The sequence below is a fragment of the Saccostrea cucullata genome, unplaced genomic scaffold (assembly GCF_032062105.1).
Source record: "Saccostrea cucullata isolate Sc308-1 unplaced genomic scaffold, CSIRO_AGI_Scuc_v1 ctg3876, whole genome shotgun sequence".
NCBI lineage: Eukaryota > Metazoa > Mollusca > Bivalvia > Ostreida > Ostreidae > Saccostrea > Saccostrea cuccullata.
In genome coordinates, this window is record NW_026932068.1 from 19044 (window position 1) to 44965 (window position 25922).

Sequence of the window (25922 nt, forward strand, 5' to 3'; positions counted from 1 at the left end):
ATAAAAAAATCCACATCTAATATCTTTTTTTTCTCTTTTTCTCTTAGAAATTTCAAAATGTCTCAAATCAAAGACTCGGATGAAGATAGTTCAACGCATCTTTTATCATCGGATGAAGGGTACAACACATGCGTTTATTCATTCCAAAAACTATTTTGAGAGTGTTGCTGAAACTATTCATGTCCTAAACTAGCTTAAACATATGCCTTGACAATGTTTTATTTCGGACCTATTGATTTTTTATCCTTGAAAAATTTTAAGAATCCATCCTTTCTTTTAAGCAAAGATACAGAATCATATCTCATAACAAGCAATATTAATGAAACAAAATAACATGTTTTTTACACTGAAAAAATTTCCCAAAACTATTGTTTATATTCAACTATGTTCCAAATAAAAAAAACTGTAATAAATTGAATAAACTTAGAATTGTATTTCGGTAATAATAAACCTGGTAATCTAACAATCAAGAATATTGAATACTGTTTATTATCTCCATATCCTTCTCGTTATCATAAACCATAATTCAGTCACATTGTCCTAACTCGAATGCTAGTACATATGATTGATTAATAAACTGTTTGGGCCATTGATAGATCTTTTATCGTATACGTACTAATATCTGCCTTCAATTGTTATTTTAGACGTCTCTTTGGAAGCCCCAAAACTTGTAATTCAAATTTGTCAAATGATCTTCACAATGGCATAGTTGCTTCCTATATTTTTATCAGCTTTGTGTGTTTTCTGAGTTCATTTGGTGCCCCTCAGATAGATCATGACAAGGAGCACACGGCAGGTATGACCGGTCGGCAGGGGATGCTTACTCTTCCATGGCACCTGACCCCACCTCTGATGTTTCGGAGGTCCGTGTTTGCTCTGCTCTTGTTTTGTATTGTTTTATGGACTTTGAGATTGAATACTGTTCGTTATCTCCATATCCTTCTTTTAACCACCGAACATGTATCTCTTAAGGTGGACAGTTTGTCCCCGAGGATACTTGTCGTTCGGTACCTATTCATTCATAGGTACACAGAATAACGAAATGATACTGGCAGGTGCGTCGCCCAGTATGAAAAGGCGACACTCCTTTGAGTGTATAAGGGACACAGTCTCATGGAGTTCATTTGGCGCCCCTCGGATAGATCATGACAAGGAGCACACGGCGGGTGTGACTGGTCGGCAAGGGATGCTCACTCCTCCATGGCACCTGATCCCACCTCTGATGTTTCGGAGGTCCGTGTTTGCTCTGCTCTTGTTTTGTATTGTTTTATGGACTTTGAGATTGAATACTGTTCGTTATCTCCATATCCTTCTCTGGGATTAAAGACAGATGATACAGACAAATTTTTGTCAAAAAATTTGAAAATAACAACTTGAGTCATGTTTAAATGAGTAATATGAATAAGTTTAAGCGCGTAGTTTTTGAATTTTTAGTCAAATTCTCACAAAAATGGGATTGGAAGAGAAAAATATTTGTAAAGATTAATAAGGATGGTTTCAGAGAGGTAGAATTTTGAACATCATGGAAGGTTTACAATTTCTTCATATTCTAGAAATTTATATTTTACATCATTTTCAATGAAATAAGACCAGGAAATATATACCAATTTAGGCATCAATTTTTTGTTTGTATTATCTGTCCTTAAGGTGGGATTCTTTTCTGGTTTCTGAATAGATGACATATTTAAAGTATATTTGCTTATAGGTCTTACATATTAAGGTGAAAGAGATTTAAAAGACCACTTTCTTCTTTCCTCATCACAATTGTACAACATTAAATGGAAATGGTAAACTTCATTTTATATCCAGCGGGGACTTTATTGTTGGCGGAATGGTGGCATATGACAATATCTTTCTTTTATCTTCTTCCCCAAATATGTTAGAACAAACAATAAATTTAATAATGATTTTACGTAGTCATAAGACTTGAAGAAATGTTCAAATGTAAGTTATATTTCTCTCTTATAAGTCGATTAAAACATTTATTTCTGTATCATTTGTATCTCTATTTGACGCCTTTGCCATATGTAAAAATAGAAGAAAAAGTAAATAATGGAAGCATATAAAATCACTTATATGTTATAATATAAATTTAAGAAAATTAGAGAAAATTCGGATTAGCTGATATCCATTTTAGTTGAATAATTTATGCTAATTTTGTAATATCGTTCTACGGAAAAAGAAAATCATTAATATTTTGAAACAGAAGTAGACATCAAATGATTGGCAATGGTGCTTTTTATTGTTAATGTTAATGAATGTCTAGGTAAAAGGTAATGACCTTGACCTGATCTTGTTTTTAAAATAAAACGGTCCAATTCAATCTTAATTTAAATCTTACCACTACAAAGTAATACTGTCTTCTTGATTCTGTGAAAATATTATGAGTTTTTAAATACAAAAAATATGAGATAATAACCTCCTTATTGAATCCATGATACATTTATCATTTTTAGACGGGTCACGTGACCCCGTCTATTAGTTAACTGTCAGAGCTTTCAAAATGGAAACCGTGGTGATAACACATGAATTAAATCTGCGCTATACCAAAGAGTGCAGAAATAGTTTTGATTAAAATATAAACATTCTGTATCAAACTGAGGAAAGTGATATGAACTTTTTCTAAATCAAATTAATGAAGCATTTTGTAAATGTAAACTAAAAATACTAATTGTAAAACACACTAGTAAACAAAGTACTCTTCTGCGTACTATTAGGACTGTGTACGCATTTTCCATTGTTTACTTCCGGAAAAATAATAATTCGAACCATGTGAAATTCAGACAGTTCAAAAAAGTTTCTAGATTAGCAATTATTGAATTGTCTACATCAAATTAAATGTAAAACGCAAATCTATCTTACTCACAGTTTTGTTTTAGTAGGTTAATTAAAAAATTATCAAAACTCGTTAAAAACATCACATTTGAAATCTACCATGAAAATATTTTGACCTCGTCTTTCAGTACTGTCTCAGTACTTTGAAATAAATAAAGGTATAGTTCTAAGTGCATTTTTTAGGACAAAATCACTTGGCTTCGGTCTGATTTTCAGCGTCAGGTTACTGTTTGAATTCACAGAAAACTGGGCTACGGCCTGTTTATATTTGTACACCATATTTCATATATATTTCAAAGCGAAATCAAAAATAAATGTTGGTTATATGGGCATACAGCTACATACATGCATTCTAAAACTATATTCACATTAGTTTCAGTAGCAGATAACTATAATAACAAATTGAATTAAATTCAATATCCAGCAAACATGAAAGTGATATCATCCATTGCAAGTTAGAAAAGGAATATTCACTTGGGCACGACGTTTGTCATTAGTATCTTCAAATTAGACTTACTTTTGCATAATTTGTTAATGAAAGAATTTTAATTAATCTTTTAGCCACACATCTGGTACAGTGACTCCCGTGACAAGCGCTAAAAATGAATGTGAATGTAAATCTTCCAATAGTGAAGTGGGACTCTGTGAAACGTATTCATCTAGTTTAAACAGAGAGTTTCCAAAGATGGCCACTTCATATGACTTCTCAAAATCGGAAAATCATGATGCAGGCTCAACAGAACATGATAGAAAAACATCAAACAAAACTGTCCAAGATAGCCAAAGACAAGATGATGAAGAAACACTTACAAAAACTTTATATTGTGTACCTTGTAAATACGAAAATTTGGACAAGACAGCAACATGCTTCTGTCTAACTTGTAATGACCCAGAACCAATGTGTCAAGAATGCACTTCGCAGCATTTGAAACAAAAACAGTCAAGAAATCATAAAGTGTGCTATGAGTTAGAAAAGTATGGCACAGTTAAAAATGCTATAATGTGTGAATCCTGCTCATATAACAAAGAGGACAATGTGGCGGAAGCATTTTGTCTAAATTGTCGAGAACCAGACCCAATGTGTACTCAATGTGCATATCAACACAAAAAGCAGAAGTTATCACGGGGACATAAAATATGCAAGGATCTAAGAAAACTGCCTATTGTAGAAAAAATTAAGGAAAAGACCCAATGTGTACCTTGCTTATTCGACCAGGCTGAAAATATTGCATCTGCTTTATGTCTTAGTTGTGAGGATCCCGAACCAATGTGCAATGTATGCGCCAAATGTCACATCAAGCAGAAAGACACTAGAGGACATGACATTTATTTACATATACATACCCAATTGGACGAAAGTTCAGACCTAAATCAAGACTGTAAGAGTTTACCTGATTTATTTCAGCTGATGCCAAACCGTTCATCTATAAATTTGTAAGTATTTTTACATTCATATTTTACAAATGTCTAAAAAGTATGAGTTTTTAAAAAAAAATGTTTAAAAAATTATGCAGTTTATCATTAATAAATCCCAATTGAAATTGTTTTAAGGTGTACCTGGGATCAATTATCAAAGAGCTCCAAGGTAGGTTTTCCTTTTTTCTTTGCATGATACTTGATGAAGGAGCAAATTATAATAGATATTATTTATATGCCTATAATGACAATGATTTTAAAATATATTTATTGTACGTTTAACTTTTGCAGTTTTATTTATCTGGCATAAAATTAAATATGAACACTTTTCACAAAGTATTAATGTATTACAAGGTTTCGGGAGTCCAACCGCAGATTAAGAAGTACAAGACAGACTTCGCAGTGATCTTTTGGGAAGAAATAAAGCATGCCGATTACTATCAAATCCGATTTAAACCTTTTATATATGGAGACGAGTACGAATGGATGCCAATAGATTCTCAAATCAAAGAAAGAGAATTTAGAGTTGATGGGCTTAAAGCCGAAACAACATATATTTTCCAAGTACGTGGGGTAAAAAATGGAGTTCCATGCGAATATGGACCTCCCAGTTTTCCAATTCAAACATATCCTTCACTGGCAAGCACCATACTACCATTCTGTAAACAAGTAAAAGACGGTGCTCTTCCTACCTTTCAACTGCCCTATCACACAGACAACATGGCAAGGAAACCAGAAACCAAAATCAAAGAAATAAAACTAGGATTTGGTAGATGTCCTTTTATAATGTTTTTTTTTTTTGCATTTTCTTGTAATCAATGAGTGGCTTTTTAAAAAATAAATTTGAAAAATGATATTTATTATGTAAAATTTTTGAATGATTAATATAGTTTTCAAAAGTATTCATAATTATTTTTAAAGGAAATCCCAAAATCGGTGCCCTCAATATAGACGAAAAAACTGTCATTTTGGTTGGAGCAACAGGATGTGGAAAAAGTACAATGGTTGATGGAATCATAAATTATATCATGGGCGTCAACTTTCAAGATGAATTCCGTTTTACTCTTTTAGAACTAGAGGAAGAAGAGAAAAAGTCTGATAACCAGGTAGGTATATAAATAACTTTGAAAACAAGTTTTTTTTAAAATCAATTTCACAATTTGATAATATTATACTTGACAGTCAACTAGTTAGTCCTTCGTTCACTTAGGTATAACGATACTTTATTCTAAAATATATGAGTTGGTACACTAGTACTGAATTAATATTACGTAAAACAAACAGTATTATTATACCTAATATAAATAATCACAAATAATAAAGGAATTTGATTGGCTGAGGCATTCACGTGACAGTCGTGTTCGTCCTACAACAAAACCTCGTGTTTCACAATTTTGAATGTTACAAATTAACGACTGATATTATTTCAAGTTTCTGAGTCAGATTATTTATATTTTTGATTGATTTTGTCGATTAAAACGTGTGAATAGTGTTTTCATGAGTAGGGTTTGAATGTTGCTGGTGTGCAAATCACATGGACTTGTCACGAAGGGTTTTTATGATGTGCGGCTAGTGGTATAACATAGAGCTGTTTCGTATTGTTCATATGAAATGTTTATCTTATTCATTGGATCTTTCTTCATGGTAAGGTAAAAAGGGAAACTTTATAGACAATTCTGTAAGCAAGTAATGGCTTCATTAACATTTTCTTAAGAAAGAAGTCAATCAAAATTTGATTCAGCGAACATGCTTCCGTGCGAACCGTGCAAGCAAACTATATCAACTATGAATTTGCCAGATAATAAATTTAAATAATTTTATTTACACGCTCGTGCCATCAAATTAACTGTCAGTGGCTTGTCTCTTTTCATTAATCGATTATTTGCTGTTTACCGAAAATTTTTCTCATATACTGTAAAATCACATATTTTAGTAGGGTCAAATTTTTATGGTTCGAGAAAAAATCTCTTGGTTCCTGGGGATTTGTATTCGTGGATCAAGATTTCATGAGTACTAATGTATGTACCATTTTACATATAGTGGTGGACATGAATTCGTGGGTGTCCTCATATCTCGAAAACAACGAAAATTTAACCCCCATGAAAATTTGTGATTTCACAGTATAGACGTCTTCTTTTTTAAACGAAATGCAACATTTTTTCATGTATGTGTTGCGCTTATGCCTGAGGAATGATCGAATGATATTTATCGTGCCAATGCTAACAACTGCAAGGAACCTCAGCTAAAAGGTTTCATGTGAAAGTCCCATGACTTTCATCTTTAGTTTCAGGCTTTGGCGAAAGAACAGTCAGTAGGTTTGGGCAGCGATGGCAGCAAGAAATCGAACCTATGACGCCCTGATCACAAAATAAATTCCCCCACAAGTGGGTCACCGACATCAGTGCTTTCTTTTTTTATTTTCGATTCAGTAGATAAATAAATCTTTCGCTATATGCAGACGATAATGGTCATTTCAGCAATATATGTACGTAAAGAAGCAAAGAACATACGAAAAAGGGGAGTTTAACAAAAAATGTTGCAGTCACCCGATTAATTAAAAAGCTTAATCTGTAAGCTCCTTCAGTATCTTTTTATGGAAATATCAGTGTGTGAAGCAATTGTTTAGGGCTCGGTCGTTTGTCGAGTATAACATGATATGGAATCAATGTAGGAATAAAATTAATTATTAATGTCAATAAATTATATTCCATCGATATACATGTAACAAAACAAATTGAACCACACATCAGGATATTAGTATTGTTCTCATGTAATTTTTTAATTCTGTTTTCCAGTATATGAAAACTTTTCATTAAAAAAAGACTTGTCATCAGAAACAAGTATATGGCATTTAAAAGGTTGTTTGTAAGACCATAGGCCCGATATCTTACTTTAAATCAGACTTTAATAAAATTTCAAGTTATTTATCCTAATTTTGAAATACTTTTCAAATTACAGCGAAATTTTCAATATGCATTTTACTTTTTAAAAATATCCCTTAAATACAGATGAATATATTCTTAAATTTGAGTTATAATATACCCTGTAGACTTTTTCAAACATATCCTACGACTTAGAAAGAAAATCCAATTTTATATAATATTTCTTTGTTAAACATCTAATATTTCTATTACGTTAAACTACATGTGATTTATTGTACACAATCTAAACAAATAATTTACAGAATTGTCCATCTCTATTGTCAGTTAAATGATTTTTTAAAAGGTCTAATGGTCTCCAAAAACTATATGATATTGCCAAAGAAGTTCAGTGTATGTTTTAATATTAGCCCCAGTCTTAGTATGTGCAGAAAAATGTTTTTATAAAGTAAATTAATAGATGACCAATATAAAGATAAGAATCCAAAGTAGTATTTTAATAGAATAGTTGTTTGTCTTATGCCAAAAAGCAAATCAACAATTACCCCTTCAAAACATTGTTTTTGCAAAAGCAACCAAAGGTTGAAGTGATGTAAACTGTTTACCATCTGAGGTAGTAGCATTATAATGCATATAAATGACCCTTTTTCTTTTAAACAGGCTATTTCACAGACGGAGTGGATAACAGTGTACAAGATAGCACCACAAACAGGTAGTCGCTTAGATTATACACTGAATATCATCGACACACCAGGATTTGGAGACACAAGGGGAATTGAACGGGATGAGCTTCTTGTTGATCAAATTCGACATCTTTTCACAGATAAAAGCCCACCAAATCTGCTTTCTTTAGATTGTGTATGTTTTATTGTCAAAGCACCCGACGCTCGACTCACACCTACACAAACATATATCTTTCATTCAATTATGTCTCTTTTTGGCAAATATATTGAATCAAATATATGCTCGTTGATTACGTTTGCTGACGGTGCAAAACCACCTGTATTAGCAGCGCTAAATGAATCAAAGCTTCCGTTTGGAAATCACTTTGTTTTTAATAATTCGGCGCTATTTGAAGACAATAAAGCTATAGATGGGAATTCCTTGACCCCAATGTTTTGGGATATGGGACAAAAAAGTTTTCAAAATTTCTTTGGTGCTCTCAAATGCTACAAAGAAAGAAGTCTCGCGCTCACAAAAGATGTACTTGAGGAAAGAGAGCACTTAAAAACTGTAATTCACAATATTCAACCCCAGGTCGATGCGGGTCTCACAAAAGTGAACGAGTTGGAAGATCAAGTACGCGTTCTAGAGAAGCACAAAGCAGACATTGATGCAAATAGAAACTTTGAATACGAGGTAGATGAAATAAAACAAATACAAATAAAATTGCCCCCTGGTCAACATGTTACAAACTGTATGCATTGTAATCTTACATGTCATGAAGACTGCAAAATCGCGGACGATGAACACAAAAGCAGGTGTGCTGCAATGAATAGGGCTACAGGAAAATGTGAAATTTGTCCAGGTCATTGTGATTGGTACGATCATAAAAATACACCTTATATATTTAGATTTAAAACTGAAAAGGTAAAAAAGATGTATGCTGAAATGAAAAGAAAATATGAAGATGCTGTAGGAGAAACCATGAACTATGAAACATATATTCACAATCTTAAATGCGATATAAACGAAGTGTTCAAGAAAATAAAGGAAAATGTTGAAGAAATGAAAAGATGCAAAAATAAACTTAACGAAATCGCATTGAAACCTGATCCATTGACTTCTGGGGACCATATTAAGATTCTCATTGAAGCACAAAAGAGTGAAAAACAGCCTGGATATGATAAACGCATTGCCGTGCTTGAAAGGGTGTTGCACGCTGCACTTATAGAAGAGCGAGTAGAAAATCTACGTGAAGCTGCAAATAAAACAATTGACCGTGTATATGTCGTAGTGGGGTGCGAAAAACAAATAAAACCAAAAAGAAAAGGAATATTAGAGGGTCCTGTTAACTTTATCAAACGATTTTTTTGAAAAAAAAAATAGTTTCTTCATTATTTAGAAAAAGAAAACTTCATTCACTTTTCAATGTGATTGAATATGTAGTTAATTCTTTTGAAAGTATCATTTTGCACGTTTTCTCGGCGATGTTACCTAACTGCACATATCATATAACGATTCCTTATACATATCCTTATACATGTCATACTTGTATAATGTAAATTATAGTATCGTTGTTTATTCCGTCTTTTTGTCCTCCGCTTTCAATTTCATTTCTTTGTTCGTCCCTCAGTCAGTCTCTCAAAAAAAATTTAACTTTAGACAAACCTTTTGGATAAGAGATGATACTTTCATATTTCACATGTGCTTTACCACTAAAACACCGAAAGCAGGGGATCACAATTCTCTGTATTTGCTTGCTTAACGATAAAGCATCATAATGCGACTAAATTTGCATGAATCTAATGAGGTATTTTATAATCATTTCATTAAGCCCATTCAAATGCTTCGTCAGGCAAATCCAACTTTGTAAAACAGAGTGTTCAAAGTTATAAATAGTAACAATAGGTCAGCATAGTCGTAGCATCCAGAACCGTTAGAATCCTGGAGGGTTGAAATGGATCTGCAGGGTTGGTACGTTATATTTATATTTCCAATATCTTTGTTCAAGATAAAATTATAAATTGTAAAAATACTTTATTTCTACATTAAATTTACTTGTTCGCCGATAGGCGCGGGTAAAAATATCAGATTGGGTCGGGAAAAATAGCTCTAGACTCAAGCGCGGCTAAGAGCACGTAGGTCTGTGGAATCAAGAGCATATATAAGTCGTGTAAATATAAGGAATAACTGTCAGATCTTTTGGTTTCATGTCGATGATCAATCGATTACCTTTTGTGTAAATTTTTATGCATAATTACGCAAGCCACTCGATAAAACACATCATGAAACCAAAAATTATACTGTTATTCCTTAATCATATCACGCCTCTATAGTAACTATACTAAACCTTAAAACAACAATTGTGTATATGCAAGTATTTTTTTCACAATCTCTTAATTTTAAATTACTGTTCATTGATACTATAAGCTACATGTCAGTATATTCAGTGCTGGGTTATTGTAAAATCGCATATTTTCGAGGTGTCCATTTTTCATGGTTAGAGGAAAATATGTTGGTTACTTACTGTGGATTTGATTTCGTGATTGAAGAAATGTTCAGTAGTAGTATATGTGAAAATTTGCATTTCTAGGTAGACATAAATTCGTGGGTCTTTTCATACCTTAAAAAACCACGAAAATTAAATCCCTTAAAAAGTTATTGATTTCGCAGTATATTTACTTGTATTTTTATCAAGTTTAATTTCGTACTAATTATGTAATATTAAGTACTAATTAAGTAATAAAGTAAATAAACATGATTAAACATACCCTTTTCCATATCGAATTCTGTATCAGCCTTTGAACAATATCAGCATTCGGACCTTCAGCCTTCTGAGCTAATATTAGTTTATTGGGGAAACTGATACAGGACTTGATATAAAAAGTGTATCATTCTGTAATAAGTAATGCATACATATAAATATTTTCATTTTTTATATAATGAGAAACATTTCATATGTAGGAAAAAATTGATAACCCAAATTATTATGCCCCCGTAAACGAAGTTTCGGGGGTATATAGTTTTTGACGTGTCCGTCCGTCTCTCTGTCTGTCTCTCTGTTTGTCCGCAAAAACTTTAACCTTGCCCATAACTTTTGATTTAATTGAGCTATGACTTTCATATTTCATATGTGTATTCCTTGTTACCTTTCTTTGGGTACCACCAAATTTGACCTTTTGACCTTGACCTTGGAGTTTGACCCACTTTTACATGAAAATTTTAAACTTTTACTTTGGCCATATCTTTTGAACAGTAGATACCAGGACATTTATACTTCACATGTGTAATGTTTGTTGAAAGACCTTTCATTGGATACCAACAACCTTGACCCTTTGTCCTTGACCTTGTAGATTTCTGTACTTGTGAAAAAACTTTAACCTTGGCCATAACTTTTGAACGGTAAGATAAAGGGCTTTCATACTTTATATATGTAATCCTTGTGAGAAGACCCTTCATTGGATACCAAGCACTTTTACCCTTTGACCTTGATCTTTGAGTTTGACCTACTTTAAAAAAGCAAACCTTGACCATAAATTTTAAAGGGTTAAGGCTAGTGCTCTCATACTTTACATATTTAATCTTTGTGACAAGACCTTTCATTTGCTAACAAGAAATTTGACCCTTTGACCTTGACCTTAGAGTTTGACCTACTTCAAAAAAAATTTTAACATTGGCCATAACTTCTGAACGGTTAGGGCTAAGGCTTTCATACTCTACATAAGTATTCTATGTGGCAAGATCTTTCGTTGGATACCAATTACCTTGACCCTTTGACCTTGATCTTGGAGATTTTGCACTGATTGAAAAAACTTTAACATTGGCCTACTTTCAAATTTCACAATTGTTTTCCAGTGAGAATACCCTACTTTTGGTACCATTAAATTTGCATTTAAGAAACGTTTAATCTTTGCTATGTTGCCATATACGGGGGCATCAGTGTTTCACAAACACATTTTGTTTTTATTAAAGTAATTGTATTATGATTGTAATGCAGTTGATTCTTTGCCTGAATAAACATTTCAATACAATCTTCTATTTATGCATACATTCTAACTTGTTTTAATGGTCAATCCGATGCATTACTTTTTATAAGACTCTGAATATGCAACCCTGAACTCGCAATGTATAGGGTTTCCATTGAATGAATGTGTGATTGAGTGAAAAAATTCTCGAGAGGGATGTTTAATTAAAACAAATCTTCGCTGTAAGAATATTGCAAGGAAAATCCGTAAATTTCTTTGGCGACCAATTATTGAAAGAAAAGTTTGTATTTTATCAAGATGTGCTTTAAATCAGCAAAAGGTATGCTTTCAAAATAACACTGACCAATGCATCCAAATATGTTATTTATATCATATCAGGCCCAAAACATCGTTCAACGTGGAATTTGATTATTCGGGTTAATTTATTATTTTTATGCATATCTAGGAGAACTTAATATTGGGTATTTACGAACTATCAGGATGCAGATAGGGAATATTTTTCATTAAATTTATATCTCATTTTCCTACTTCCTATATTTTTAGTATCAACATCACAGAGTGGTTTGTTTGCTGGACGTAACATGATCGAAAACAGCATTTTTTTTTTCATTTTTGTTTATGAGTATATAATGAACTTTTTATCATATGTTAAATTTTTCACCAATCTGCGAAGTATATCGCAATGTTGATATATTTTGGCTTCTTCGACGAATAATATTTATATCCATCAAGTCCTATTGTTTAACTGTTCATAATGGCGATCATCACTTGTTTCACTTGCCCTTTCTTAAAATCACAGAATAAAACTTATGAAAGTCCGGGTTAAGTATAAATCTAATTCAAAAGCAATGAAAAAGTTTACAGCAAATAAGGGGAAATATTTTTACATTGTTTGTAAAAAAAAAATCGATGAACCTTTTTTTTTAAATTTGTCTTTATTAAAGGTCGCTACAGCTAGGTTCTTAATGATATCTTTTTGACTGTTTTAAATTCAGGTCAGATATGTCGTGTTAATGGGCATATTTTTATAAGGCAGGTTCATGTTTGTCTTCCTTCAATATCTTTTGTTTTACTATAGATAAGATTGAATTATTGCCAATAATTCTGCGTCATGTTATGGGAATTTGTCATATATGCAAAATCAAGAATAAAAATTTATATGTTTATGTACGGACTGATGTATTCTCAATCTCATCTGCAACACTAGTAATTTTAACTTACAAAAATGTTTTATTTAACGAGTTAAAATAATGAGAGATTACAAGTTTAAACCTTAAATAATTTATACGTACGCGTGTGTTTAGGGTCCCATTTCTATTTTTACATATACATGTGCATATTTCTTCATTTTATTTATTTTCTTTTTGATAAGTGAAGAATATTTTTAGATGAATTTTCCGGTAAATTCTCATAAGTAATGATATTTGTTTAGTCGATTCTAAAAAGATTCAGTTAGATTAATGTGCAATGCATTCATATTGCACACAAGTCCGTAACAGTAAAAAAAATCATTCAAGCCTTGCCAATAATTGGAACTTTTCACAACATTGGCAGAATATATCGATCTGAATTTTATTTAGAAATAATCGATCAGCTTTTCTAAAAATGAATTTGAATAGAAACCATCTACTTTCTTTATCGTTACGTAGAAATTAAAATACATTTAATTATGCACAATGACATTGCGTTACGTATGCAGTCAGGTGATAATCACGACGGGTAAGGTTCCTAAGCAGTGCTGAGTAAGCATTGCAGCAGTTATCTAGGTAAGTACTCTATGACTGAAGTGTTCATTTTAAGGGTAAATGAATGGGTTATTTTGATATTTTGTATAGTTTTTCAGTTTAAATGAATAGATTATATAGTTATAGTGTTTATTATATAGATTTTACAAGTATCTTGTTTTCTTTTGTTAATATTGACATAAAAGAACTACATATACCCGTCAGTGTAGTGATGTGATTATTTTGAAATTAACTTTCTTTAGTGGGAAGAATGTAAGAACACATATCACTTAACACTTAACTTTGTATTCAGCAACCAAAGAAAAACTGAAATGGCAGACTCGGGACCAGAGGATAACAAGTCAAGCTGTCCGCCATGTTTGCAACCTGATGATCCGATCGAAAGGTTTATAGATAATACACAGCATCATCCATTTTAATGTACATGAAATTATCATTATTTATCATTATTTAATTTTTCTAAGTTATTTGTTTACGCTTTCATGTGTTCTTCTAGTTCTAGTGACGCTGTCGTGTCGGAGAAAAAGAATAAATTAGAAAACGAAAGTGAAGAAAGTGAATCAACTGTAAGTTAGGTTGAGAATATTTTATCTACGTGCATGGTTGATTCAAAAGTTCGTGGAATTTATTCATTTATTTTTTATTTTTAAATGAAATTGGTTGAAAATTACAAATTAGTAATATATAGACACTCGTTGAATATCTTAAATTTAAAAAAAAATGAAATATTAATGGTAGTAACTCTATGTCAGTTGCCATAGAAACATTTGTTTGGAAATGCTGGGGAGACATTAACGCTTTAATTATTATTTTAATTCTTAATACGTGAAATGGGAATAAACAGTCTTATATGTGGTATACATGTACAAAACGAAAATTATGTTATTATTACGATTGCTTTATCTTTAATTTATAAACCTTTGTGTGAGAGTTTTACTGATTTTACTAAATATTTAGTTTATTAGTTGATGATTTATTGTTCATCTTTAAGTTATTAGACAATATCAATTTTAGTCAAGTCCTAAGTTTTGTGAAAATTCCGGGATCACTCCAACTTAAACGATTACTATCATATCATTGACATAGGCTGGAGAAAAATGCATTTAGTTACTGATTTTCCAGTGACATAAGAAATCTAGGGGAAAAATATTCTATGGACGTTGATTAAGGTGTGGCCGCTTGTTGGAGGCTCTATTTTAAGTGTTTATCCCCCTAGACAAATCAAAAGCATTAATGGACGTTTTTGGCTTAAGTATTGTTCTTGACATTGCTACTGAAATTGGAACATCATATGGAAAGTTGGGAGGTATTTTGAAATATAAGTGAAAAATGAAGATGCGTTGGTGCGAGAGGGTACCCAGGCTTTTCATGAGAAAGGAAATGAAGGAAGGGCAGCATTTTGTAGAATTACGTATTTGAAATGGACATTAGGATGAGATGCTTCTATAACGTGACGAGGCACACCTAACTTGACGTAACGTCGAAGTCTCCCCCAGATTTCAGAACTATTCATCTTCAGAAAGCTCGTGTGACCTAACTGGTATTTGGGAAGTGGTGAAATTGTCCAATATAATTGCATTATAACTTAATCTATATTATAAATTTATCTGTTGTTTGCTTTCATAAATTCACGATAAATTTCAGAAAGAAATTCAACGAACTTTTGTATCAAACCTCGTATATATGTGGGTTTGATTATCTTTTTTTGCTTATGTTAGCTTACCTGAGCTGAATTCTCAAATGAGCTTTTCTGATTTATCTGCTGTCCGGCGTCCGTCAGTCTCTCTAGCTGTCTTTATGTCTGTTTGTCCGTCTGTCTATACACTTTGACATTTTAAAATATTAGGCCCAATTGTAACCAAAATTAGTACAAAACAATTTTAAGTAAAGGAGATTTTTAATTGTTATAATGAAGTGCAAAGCCCTCTTCCATGGAAAGATAATCAAGATTTTACATTAAAATACATGAAAACAACTTTAAAATTAATTTTTCTCAAAATCCACTGTACTATAAAAGCTGGAATTAATTTTTTTAAAAAGCTTTTTGAGGTTGTATACATGTAAATTAAAAATTGTTCAATCCATGTTCAATATAAGGGATGATTCCTTAAGATAAATCCATGAAGAATCATATCAAATTAGAGTAGCCTCTTGTATTCTTAAATACATTTTTATTAAAGACATGACTATTTTATAAATGAAACATATAGGGATAACAAACAGTATTCAAGATCAAAAGTCCATAAAACAATACAAAATAGGAACAGAGCGAACAGACCTCCAAAACATCAGATATGGGATCAGGTGCCATGGAGGAGTGAGCACCCCCTGCCGACCGGTCACAACAGTCGTGTGCTCCTTGTCATGATTGGGAAATAACGGGAAAATCCTTCGTTAATTCAGTGTATATAGATAATGGACTAATAATTAGTTTGGGGAAAAAACGTCAATCAGCATTTAACTCAATTATAAAATGTGTTTGCTGACAAGGTCATTTTGTATCGACCGTAGAACTTACGAACTGGTGACTTTAAAGAAAACTTATTCTTGTTTCTTCAACTTGTTTGTCAATAATTGATCTCGTTTTAGAAATTGTTCATACGTAGAGCATGCTCTTGCGTATCAATTCAACTGAGATATATAAACTCCGTATGCAGGTGATGAAGGTACTAGTATATTGCTTATTAAATAAGGGTAGTTGACGATAGAAAAAGTTAAAGTCATCGCTTTTATCATATAGTTTGGTTGTTCGAGTACCACTAATGTCTTTTTCAAGTAAAATATAAAGTACGAACAGATATGTCAGACTGTGGTATTTTTTTTATCCCAAGCTCACCAGGATATGGAAATCGCCATTGTTAATTGACAATACGTCGTCGATATATCTAATGTCGAATTGAAGGCCACAACAAGTGTTTTCTTCTTTTCGCGCCTAAGATTTTGGACAAATTCTGTTTCTTATGAATACAAGAAAGGTCTGCTAATAACGGAGCACAATTGGTACTGTTTGTTTGTGACATAACACAATAAAAGGTTGAGTCACAAATGGTGATCATACATGCAAAAAATCCTTTAACCTTACTCATAGTTTTTATTGATGAAGGGTATTGCTATCACATTTTAATTGTGCATACATGTATATTGTGAAGAATTCTTTCTTTGGATACCAGTATATTTGAGTTCTTTACCTTCTAGTTGATCCACGTAAACATAAATATGTATTAGGAATTACAAACAATTTGAACTATGATAAAGAATTTTTTCTGGAAAAGGTAACATTTGAATTAAAAAATCATCGTTCTTAGTTGTTTAATACCATAAATCTGTTTACATTTTCAAATCTGCTATTTGCAACTTTAGAATATTATCCTGCAAAGTTGGCCAAAAAAGCGTATTTGTCCGTTGTGTCACAAACAAAATTATGCCTATCAAGGAATCTCTAAAGAAAAAGTACTATTGAGGGAGAGGTCACTTTAGAGTAGATATTGTCTATTCCTCGGGGGAAATGTGTGCTATGGCGATATTTTATGCCAAAAATGCAGGAGGAATATTGCTAGTCAGAAAAGAGAGTAGGGTTTGTTTGTTCTGTAACGTCCCTCTTGAGATTTTGTCACTCTTGTGGTGACGCCATCACTTGCCATTGTAGAACTGCAAATGTTGACATATACTCGACACGTAGGGCCAATGAGCATTTAGGGATCTTCTTTATGCCAGCACCTGCTAATGCGACACGCGACCTCAATTTATACGGTCTCATCCGAAGGACGGTCTCCACATCCCACATTGGGATTCGAACCCGCGAAGTAAGGATCAACTCCTTACTTCATGGCTCTAGAGCAGACGCATTAACCAACCACTGCACTACGCGGGCGATGAAATGAGTTGGGTATGGTAAGTTAAGGTTTTATGTCCCGTTGTCATTACCAAGGAACCTCATACACAAATAAACTACAAATGCGTCCACAACTCATGCTACTTAGATTATGACTGTAAAACTTTTTTTTCTAACTCCTAACTCTCTAATTCTACACGTTAAATTTATTTACTAGAACCAAAGCTTGAATTACAAAAAAATAATACACGCATATGACCTTAAGTCATAGGAGAAAGGAAATCGATAAGCTGTTTCTACTGACTGAAACCAATATCAGCCCTATAAGCCAACGCATGTTTACCTAGAAGTGATCCATTGTACCAAGTTCAACCCTTATCAATTTTTTAATGGTTGGCGCCTGATCTTTTATTCTTAAAGTGTAGTTCCTTTGATAATTTCTTTCTGTGGATATTATAAATATTTTGAAAAACATTTTACCTTGACCAATGAGTTTGATCTAATCTTAAATTTAAAAACACAGTACCGTATAAGTAGAATTTTTAGTAAGGATTTAATTTTGGCATTATAAGCGAGGATGCCGAGATCGCTAAAATTGAATATCGCTAAAAATTGATTGTATTTTATTTGTAATAGCTTCTTTAATATACATTTTAAAATCGCTAAAATAATATCTCGCTAAAAATAAATTAGATTTTAAAGGACAAATCGCTAAATTTGCGTCTCACTTAAGTTTCCACTTATACGGTATTTTATATACCGGTATTTTATGAGCTTGAAACAAAATATTCCACACCTATATTTCAGATATTCAGATATTCAGAAACGCTCATGGTATTCTAACAACCACACTTTATGACAAACGAGATGACTTCAGCTTTTCATTTGTCAACATCCCTAAATGAATGTACATTGCTGCGATAGCCAGCATTGCAGCAATGCAGCTTCATAATCTGCATACGAGTTTTATATAGATATGTCAGCTGATTAGATAAGCAAAAAGTATAGTGTGTGAATCAAGATATAGATTATCAGCAGCCTCGTTTAACCAGAACCTTGTCAGCAAATACAATTTATCATTAAGTCACATGCTGATTGACATTTTCCATATGCATTGTTTGGCCTTTATAAGCATGCGTGTTTGACCGGTTGGCATATGGGATGCTCTCTATTCCATGGTACTTGACCCCCCCCCCCCCCCCTCGACGCTTTGGAGGTCTGCTTTAGCTCGCTTTGTGGTCCTATTCTGTGCTGTTGAATGGTGATTGCATAATATTCGTAATCCTTGTAAACTACATGTGATCAACAGACCGTAAAATGTGACGGAAGAATAAAATAGTCTTTACCCTTCCAACTCAAAACTACCATAGTGACTAATAATTTTAAAGAATCCTCTCTATGTACAGTCTACATGGACCCCTAATTTCAGGAAACTTTTAAGAAGTTAGACTGATCCACCATTTGACATTAAATAGAAAAACTGTATTCTGAACTGTCATTCAATATAAATCAAAGTACATGTATTCTAAGCATTATTTTATCTGAAAACTTTATTTGCATGCATTTTGACAATTTCAGTAAGCTGTTTTTCCTTCATCATTTCTCCATTGTCTTTAAAGAGTTTCTTTAATCAAAAATAAAAAATGCTCTCCAAATCAATTTTTAGTTGAAATTCTAAATTCGAAATAACTCGTATGAAACATAAGTTAAAGAATAAACATATTTCAGTGTATAGAAATCCTTATATTAACAGTAGCTGAATGCAAACCTTGATGTCAATGAGCTGTCACAAAGTATACAATTATCCTTTGTAAAAACAAAACATAAAATTTAGCCAAATAATGGAAAGCATTTTAAAAGTGCATGGACACATATTTGAAGTTAAAATGTTCTCAAAATTTCTGTATAATATCACGACTTACATAGCAATTTCACACGAAAATATATTTAAAATTTTATGAAAATATTGACTTCTAAAATGTCTCTATGCACCTTTAGGGAAAGTTAGGTAGTTCTACAAAATTCCACGATATAATACAATCAATCAATCAATCAATTGAACTGAGCTAAACGCAAAAGAGGGGCGGAAGGGCTGATGGAAGAACTGATAGAAGGAACGACATGGCAAACTCTATATGCCATGATCATTTTCATGGCAGGGCTTAAAAGTGATATCAATTGTGCATGATTTTTAGGGCATCTTTAACTGGAATTTAGAAGAGTAATTTACGATCCTCCCGTGATAAAAGCGATAACGTACTGGAATAGATGTCTACTATTCTCAAATAAAGCCATTTTCACCCATCAAGTTATGCTAGAATTATTTTCATTTGATTTCAAATTGGACTTTTTAGACAATATTATAAACAAGTCATCAGAAAGACTTTAAACCTTTTTTTTAAAGAACTAGACATTTTGCAGGCAAGTGAACCAGTTGGAGAAAAAATTATCTGTTCAACGTGTACAGAAGAAAATATTGATGCCGAGGCAACATTACTGTGCAAAGATGAGAATTTGTCCTTGTGCAATACCTGTGGTAGACGCCATAAGTTAGAACAGTCTACAAAAACTCACGAGATAGTGAGGTTACAAGACGGCCAAATGATTTGCGATCTTTGTTTGGATTCCTCTATCATTGGTTATGGTTTTTGCCAAGATTGTGAAGATCCAGAAGTGTTGTGTCTACCCTGCTCAAGACGCCATTGTGCAAATGAGGAATATGCCAAACACAACATATGTACAGATTTAGTTTTATTGAGAAAAAGGTATCTTTTCTCAATGGTTCATATATTATTTACAATACTATAATATAAATCATAATTCAGTATGTGTATATTGATTTTGGAGTTTCTCGTTGTAATTGAATATAAAATTAGGCTATCAGTATGCTAAACGTTACTTTTCCCATCATGTTTTGGTCAGTAATCAATATTCAAAAGCAGATAACGATAATAAAAACTTAAACTGGTCTGTTGAGGCCAAACAACTTGACTAAAATACACTAATGTAGTGAAGTGAAAATCAAATTTAATTAAATTATAATCATCAATAACCGAAGTTTTAGAGATATAATCAATTTTTAATAACTAAGCAATCCTTGCAATGATATGAGCAGACACGTTGCATCAACCACGTTCGACATTATATATGTTTAACACATTATTCTTTTAGTTCTGTAAAATTTGAACCACTATAAATGTTAAATTTTAACAAATTTTAACAGTAAATCTCCAGACAACAGCGACAAAGCAGTTAAAGATGAAAATGCGCAAGATGAACACATCTCTAGAAACCAGGTAAGTGAATGTCCAGTGAGTAGTGACAACTTCATTTGTACTTCAGTCTCTTCCCATATTTTTTTTAATAAAATGAAATTGTTTTCAAGGAGGAACTATTTCCAAAGGAAGGATGCTTCAACTGCCGAAAAGAAAACCATTTTGTTGAAAATGTTTGCACATTCTGCAGAACGAGACTGTGTAATGGTTGTTCTTCTGAACACATGTCTGAAGAACATAAAACCATATTGGTGGCAGAATTTTTAGGCAAAAAGTTTCCATGCCTTACCTGTAATGCTGACGCCTATCACCATTGCCATTCCTGTAATTCTGATTTCTGCCATGAATGCAGAGTTGATCATCAGGCCAATGGCTTGCTTGATCACGAATGGATAGATATAATTTCCCATGCCTTTATATTATCAGACACTGCAGTACCAATGTGCTGTATATGTCCTGACGATGATAAAATCCCTGCGTCTACGTATTGTATTTCTTGTCATCATGCGACGCCACTATGTGAGAACTGCTCAAAAGAACACTTACAAAAATATAATGATCATGTACTTTGCCATGATATGTCAAGTTTCAATGAAGAAAGCTTCGAGGATGAAGAAAACTATCTAAACCAGAATTCAATAACGAAGTGTGTACCATGCGCATTTGATCAGGATGATTCCGATGCAAATTGCTTCTGTTTGTCATGTAAAGAACCTGAACCAATGTGCAACAAGTGTGCAGCACAGCATGTCCGCGAGAAAAAAACTCGTGGACATGAAATCTGTCAAGATTTGACAAAATTCCCTTTGATAAATGTTTCAAGCGATGTTTTGTGTGAAAACTGCACTTACAACAAGGTACAACGTGTTGCTTCAGCTTTCTGCATTACCTGCGAGGAACCTGAGCCAATGTGTGAAGACTGCATAACCCTTCATTTGAAACAAAAAAAATATCGAAATCACGAAATTTGTCGCAATGTACATCAACTTATTAAAAGTATTATGTGCGAACCCTGTAAATTTGAGAATGTAAAAAATGTTGCAACACACTTTTGCGTCGATTGTGAGGATCCCGAACCGATGTGTCCAACATGCGCCAATCAACATCTAAAGCAACGGTCTGGAAGAGGTCATACTTTAAATGAAGACCTGAGTAAAATGCCAGATTACGAAAATGCAGTAGCAACATTTATTCAGAGGTATTAGAGATGTTCTGATTCTAATTTTTTTTCTTGTTAGGGCTGCTCTTTGATAAATTTGTTTTTGATTTCCAGAAATGAAAACGGGAAACAAGAAGAAACAAAGGCAAAGGTTTGGTTGCTACTGTTTAGAATTCAATATTGGTTAAAGTCAAATCATATACTTCAGGAAAAGTTAAACATCAACAAATCGTATAATAAATTGAAAATACTGATTTCACATTTTTTTTTTATTTCAGACTCCAGGGAAGCCAAAGGCTTTAAAAATACAATCCGATTCTGTTGAACTTTTTTGGATAAGACCTAATGTGGAAGTAGACTACTACCAAATACGTTACAAGAGTAAAGGCGGTACAGAAAAATGGAAGTTTGTAGAAACTGAGGATAATCACAACCAAATTATCATCAATGGTTTGATGGCTGACACGGTATATACTTTTCAAGTGCGAGGCGTGCATCAAGATCAAGAAGGAAGTTATGGCCCAGAAAACAGCGGAATAAAGACAACTGAGTCTCTCGCCACATATTTACTCAAATTCTCTATCAAAATTGAAAACACGAATCCACCAAAGTACCAGCTCCTTACACAAGAAAACAGAAGAGCTAGAAACCCAAAAGCAAAAACAAGGCAACTTATTCTTGGTATGTTGTTAGATCCTTACGCACATAACGTAGAGATACTGCAAACTATATACCTCACAATAAGTTGTGAATATTTTTCAGCAGCAAATTCTGCTCTTTTACGCATGGAATCTACCTATTTATCCTTAATTTGAATTATTCCATACTCAATAACGATACATTACTCGAATATGAGTGTATATCTGAAGTATTGTTCAGACATGAATTTACTTTAATTCTACAAAATTTGAACCTGTTCTTACTAATTCATAAAGAAATACAACGTATAAAATAACTTGATAATAGTTACGTCCATTCATATGTCAACTCGATTTTTAAACACTGAATCGTGTACAAATTATTTCCGTTTTTCCTGATCATGACAAGGAGCACACGGGGCCTTGACTGGTCAACAGGGGTTGCTTACTCCTACATGACACCAGAAGTTGACTTGGCTCCTGATTTGTTTTATTTCGATGGACTTATGAGAATGATTGCTGTTCCTTATTCTACATCATTTCATAGCCATCATATAATTGTATAAAGTTATCATCGTCCAACTTCAAAAAAAAGACCAACAATTGAATTACGTTAAAATCAACAACTGACTGTGAAGTTGTCTGTAAAGGTATAGCTCAAGATCATGGTATATTCTTATTTCTTAATAGTAAGCAACTCGTCTGACTCTGACAGGATAGCGGGCTTTTGACAATTCTACCTTTTATAAAGAATTATTTCCTTAATAACTATGTCAATAAAGTGATCAAATATTACTAAACAGGGAATCCAAGACTGGATGCTCAAGAAGATAAAACGATTTTGCTTGTCGGTGCAACTGGTTCTGGGAAAAGTACACTTGTCGATGGCATTGTCAACTACGTTATGGGTGTAAGTTTTGATGATCCATTTAGATTCACCCTTGTGCAATTAGAAGAAGAGGAAAAAAAGACCCATAACCAGGTAACTGTGATTTCAGTGCTGCACAATTTCTAGCTATGTATAAAAGAAGACCAATACACTATCAAGCTCATAACTATTATCCCGGCCCTGCGTTCATGTTAAAGTGCATGCAAACATTTTTATAAATCTGAATTTGACTACACTAGCTGTATTCTTGATCATGACAAACCTAGCTTGCACTCACCAGCTCTGTATCTTTTTGTAAAGTATGAATCCCACTAGCTACAGGACTTGGTAATCGATCCTTCCAATGAGTTCGTATACTAGTAATATAGGCCAAGTTCCTGTGTCTCAGTGCCTGCCAGCACAAAAAAAACCTCAATGCTGAAAGAAAATCATTTACTCTGTGTTCAGATGATCTCGGCCGCGATCTCTAAGTCGATAAAAACTGTTCCTTCGCTGAGCGCTCGGCACCTTGAAATGAAAGTTGCGGGTTCTACAATGAGACCTTAAACACCGAGTCCCCGTGTCATGACAGGTGTTGGCACGATCAAGATGTCTCACTGCTCAATGGCCATAGGTCAAAATTTGAAGCCATTGCCTTCACCGGTATATATTGACGTTTCTACATAATATTCTCGAATGGGATGCAAAACAACATACAATCATTGCTGAAAGGTTGCAACTGCCGAGTAGAATTCTAACATTTCCAGCCTTCTCGTTTATTTGGGTCTCTATAAGAGTTTAAATAAAGGGATGTTAAATAAACAAACGAAACAATATCCTTTTTTCTCCACTAGAGAATTATGCATTTGTAAAGTTTTTTCTTTTCTTCATGCAGTTACCTTTACCTTGCTCAAAGGTCAGAGCACATGCTCACACAATCTTTATGTCGACCCTCCTTTATTCCCTCATTGTAAAGTAACATACGAGAAGGTGGTCAATATGTACCCTTCCCTCCCGTAAACAAATTACATTATCAAGTAGTTTTCGCGAGTATACTAGTGTTGCTAAATTTTTAGCAACTTCTACAAATTTATTAGATTTAGAACGGTTCTTTGAACTTTATGTAAGCAAAACCCCATAAAAGCAGAATTATTATTGATTTATTGTTCAACTTTCACATTCTGTTTTTTTAGGCTATTTCTCAAACCGAGTGGATAACTGTTTATAAAATAGCGCCACATAAAGGAAGTCGACTCAACTACACTCTGAATATCATTGACACCCCTGGATTTGGAGACACGCGAGGCATTGATAGAGATCATGCTATTATAGACCAAATTCGTCATTTATTTTCAGCAAAGGGGCAACAGGGAGTTCTGTTTATTGATGCAGTATGTTTTATTGTGAAGGCTCCTGATGCCCGGCTTACTGTGTCTCAGAAATACATCTTTAGTTCCATAATGTCGTTGTTTGGCAAAGATATTGAATCAAACATCTGCACCCTAATAACATTTGCTGACGGCGCGGAACCCCCAGTTCTAGCTTCTTTAACTGAGGCAAACCTCCCGTTTGGCTCTACCTTCCAATTCAATAATTCTGCCTTATTTGCAGAAAATAAAAATCTTTCAGTAACCTCTCTGTCACCTATGTTTTGGGAGATGGGATGCAGAAGTTTCCAAAAGTTTTTTGATCAACTTGGGAAGTTTGAAACCAGAAGTCTCTCTCAAACAAAAGATGTGTTGGAGGAAAGAGAACAATTGAAGACAATCATAGCCAATATTCTTCCTCAGGTAAAAGCTGGTTTGTCGAAATTAGGAGAATTGCGAGATCAGCTCGAAATATTCAAAAGGCATAAGGATGATATAGAAAATAACAAAGATTTTACATACAAAGTAGATGAAACAAAACAATACTTAATTGATTTGCCCAAAGGTCAGCATGTTACTAATTGCCTTCAATGTAACGTTACCTGTCATGAAAGATGTGCAATTGCAGACGATTCCCAAAAACGTGGATGTGCAGCTATGAGAAATGGTTACTGCAAAGTATGTGTGGGGAAATGTATATGGTCAGAGCATAAAAACACTCCCTATATTTTTAAATACGTCGTTGAAAAAGTTACAAAAACCTATACTGAAATGAAACAGAAATACGAGAAAGCTAAGGGCTCCACATTGACACACGAAAAGTATATTGAAGAACTCACATATGACATTGATTACCTTTTTGGGAATGTCACAATGATGATGTCAGACATGAAACGTTGCAAAGCGAGGCTGAAGGAGATAGCACTACGACCTGATCCATTGTCTGCAGTAGAACACATTGATCTCTTGATCCAAGCCGAGGAAACTGAAAAGCAACCGGGGTTCAGGCGGCGAATAATGATGCTCAATGAAATAAAGCGCATGGCCTTGGTAGATAAGCATATTGAGAACTTTGATCAAAGTTTAAGGCTAGCCAAAAATGACGTCACTTCCGCTGTAGGAAAAACTTTCAGGGGTTCTGGACGTGCCCCAAAAAGTGGGAATATAGTCCAAAGAGGCGTCAGTTACTTAAAGTCATTCTTCCAGTGACTTTTACTTTACAATCTTGTATCTCTTGTATCTAATCTAATGCTAAGGAG

General features: G+C 33.4%; 1 protein-coding gene across 1 annotated transcript; it reads left to right on the forward strand.

The window, feature by feature from the left end:
• On the forward strand, positions 1 to 25922 carry LOC134234415 (uncharacterized). Its single transcript, XM_062716478.1, has 15 exons — positions 1 to 119; positions 3397 to 4269; positions 4387 to 4420; positions 4606 to 5020; positions 5173 to 5357; positions 7791 to 9161; positions 13767 to 13909; positions 14021 to 14090; positions 19778 to 20121; positions 20580 to 20652; positions 20742 to 21829; positions 21905 to 21941; positions 22069 to 22471; positions 23232 to 23410; positions 24490 to 25922. The coding sequence occupies exons 1-15, from the start codon at positions 58 to 60 to the stop codon at positions 25870 to 25872; spliced, it is 6660 nt and encodes a 2219-aa protein (XP_062572462.1). The 5' UTR covers positions 1 to 57; the 3' UTR covers positions 25873 to 25922.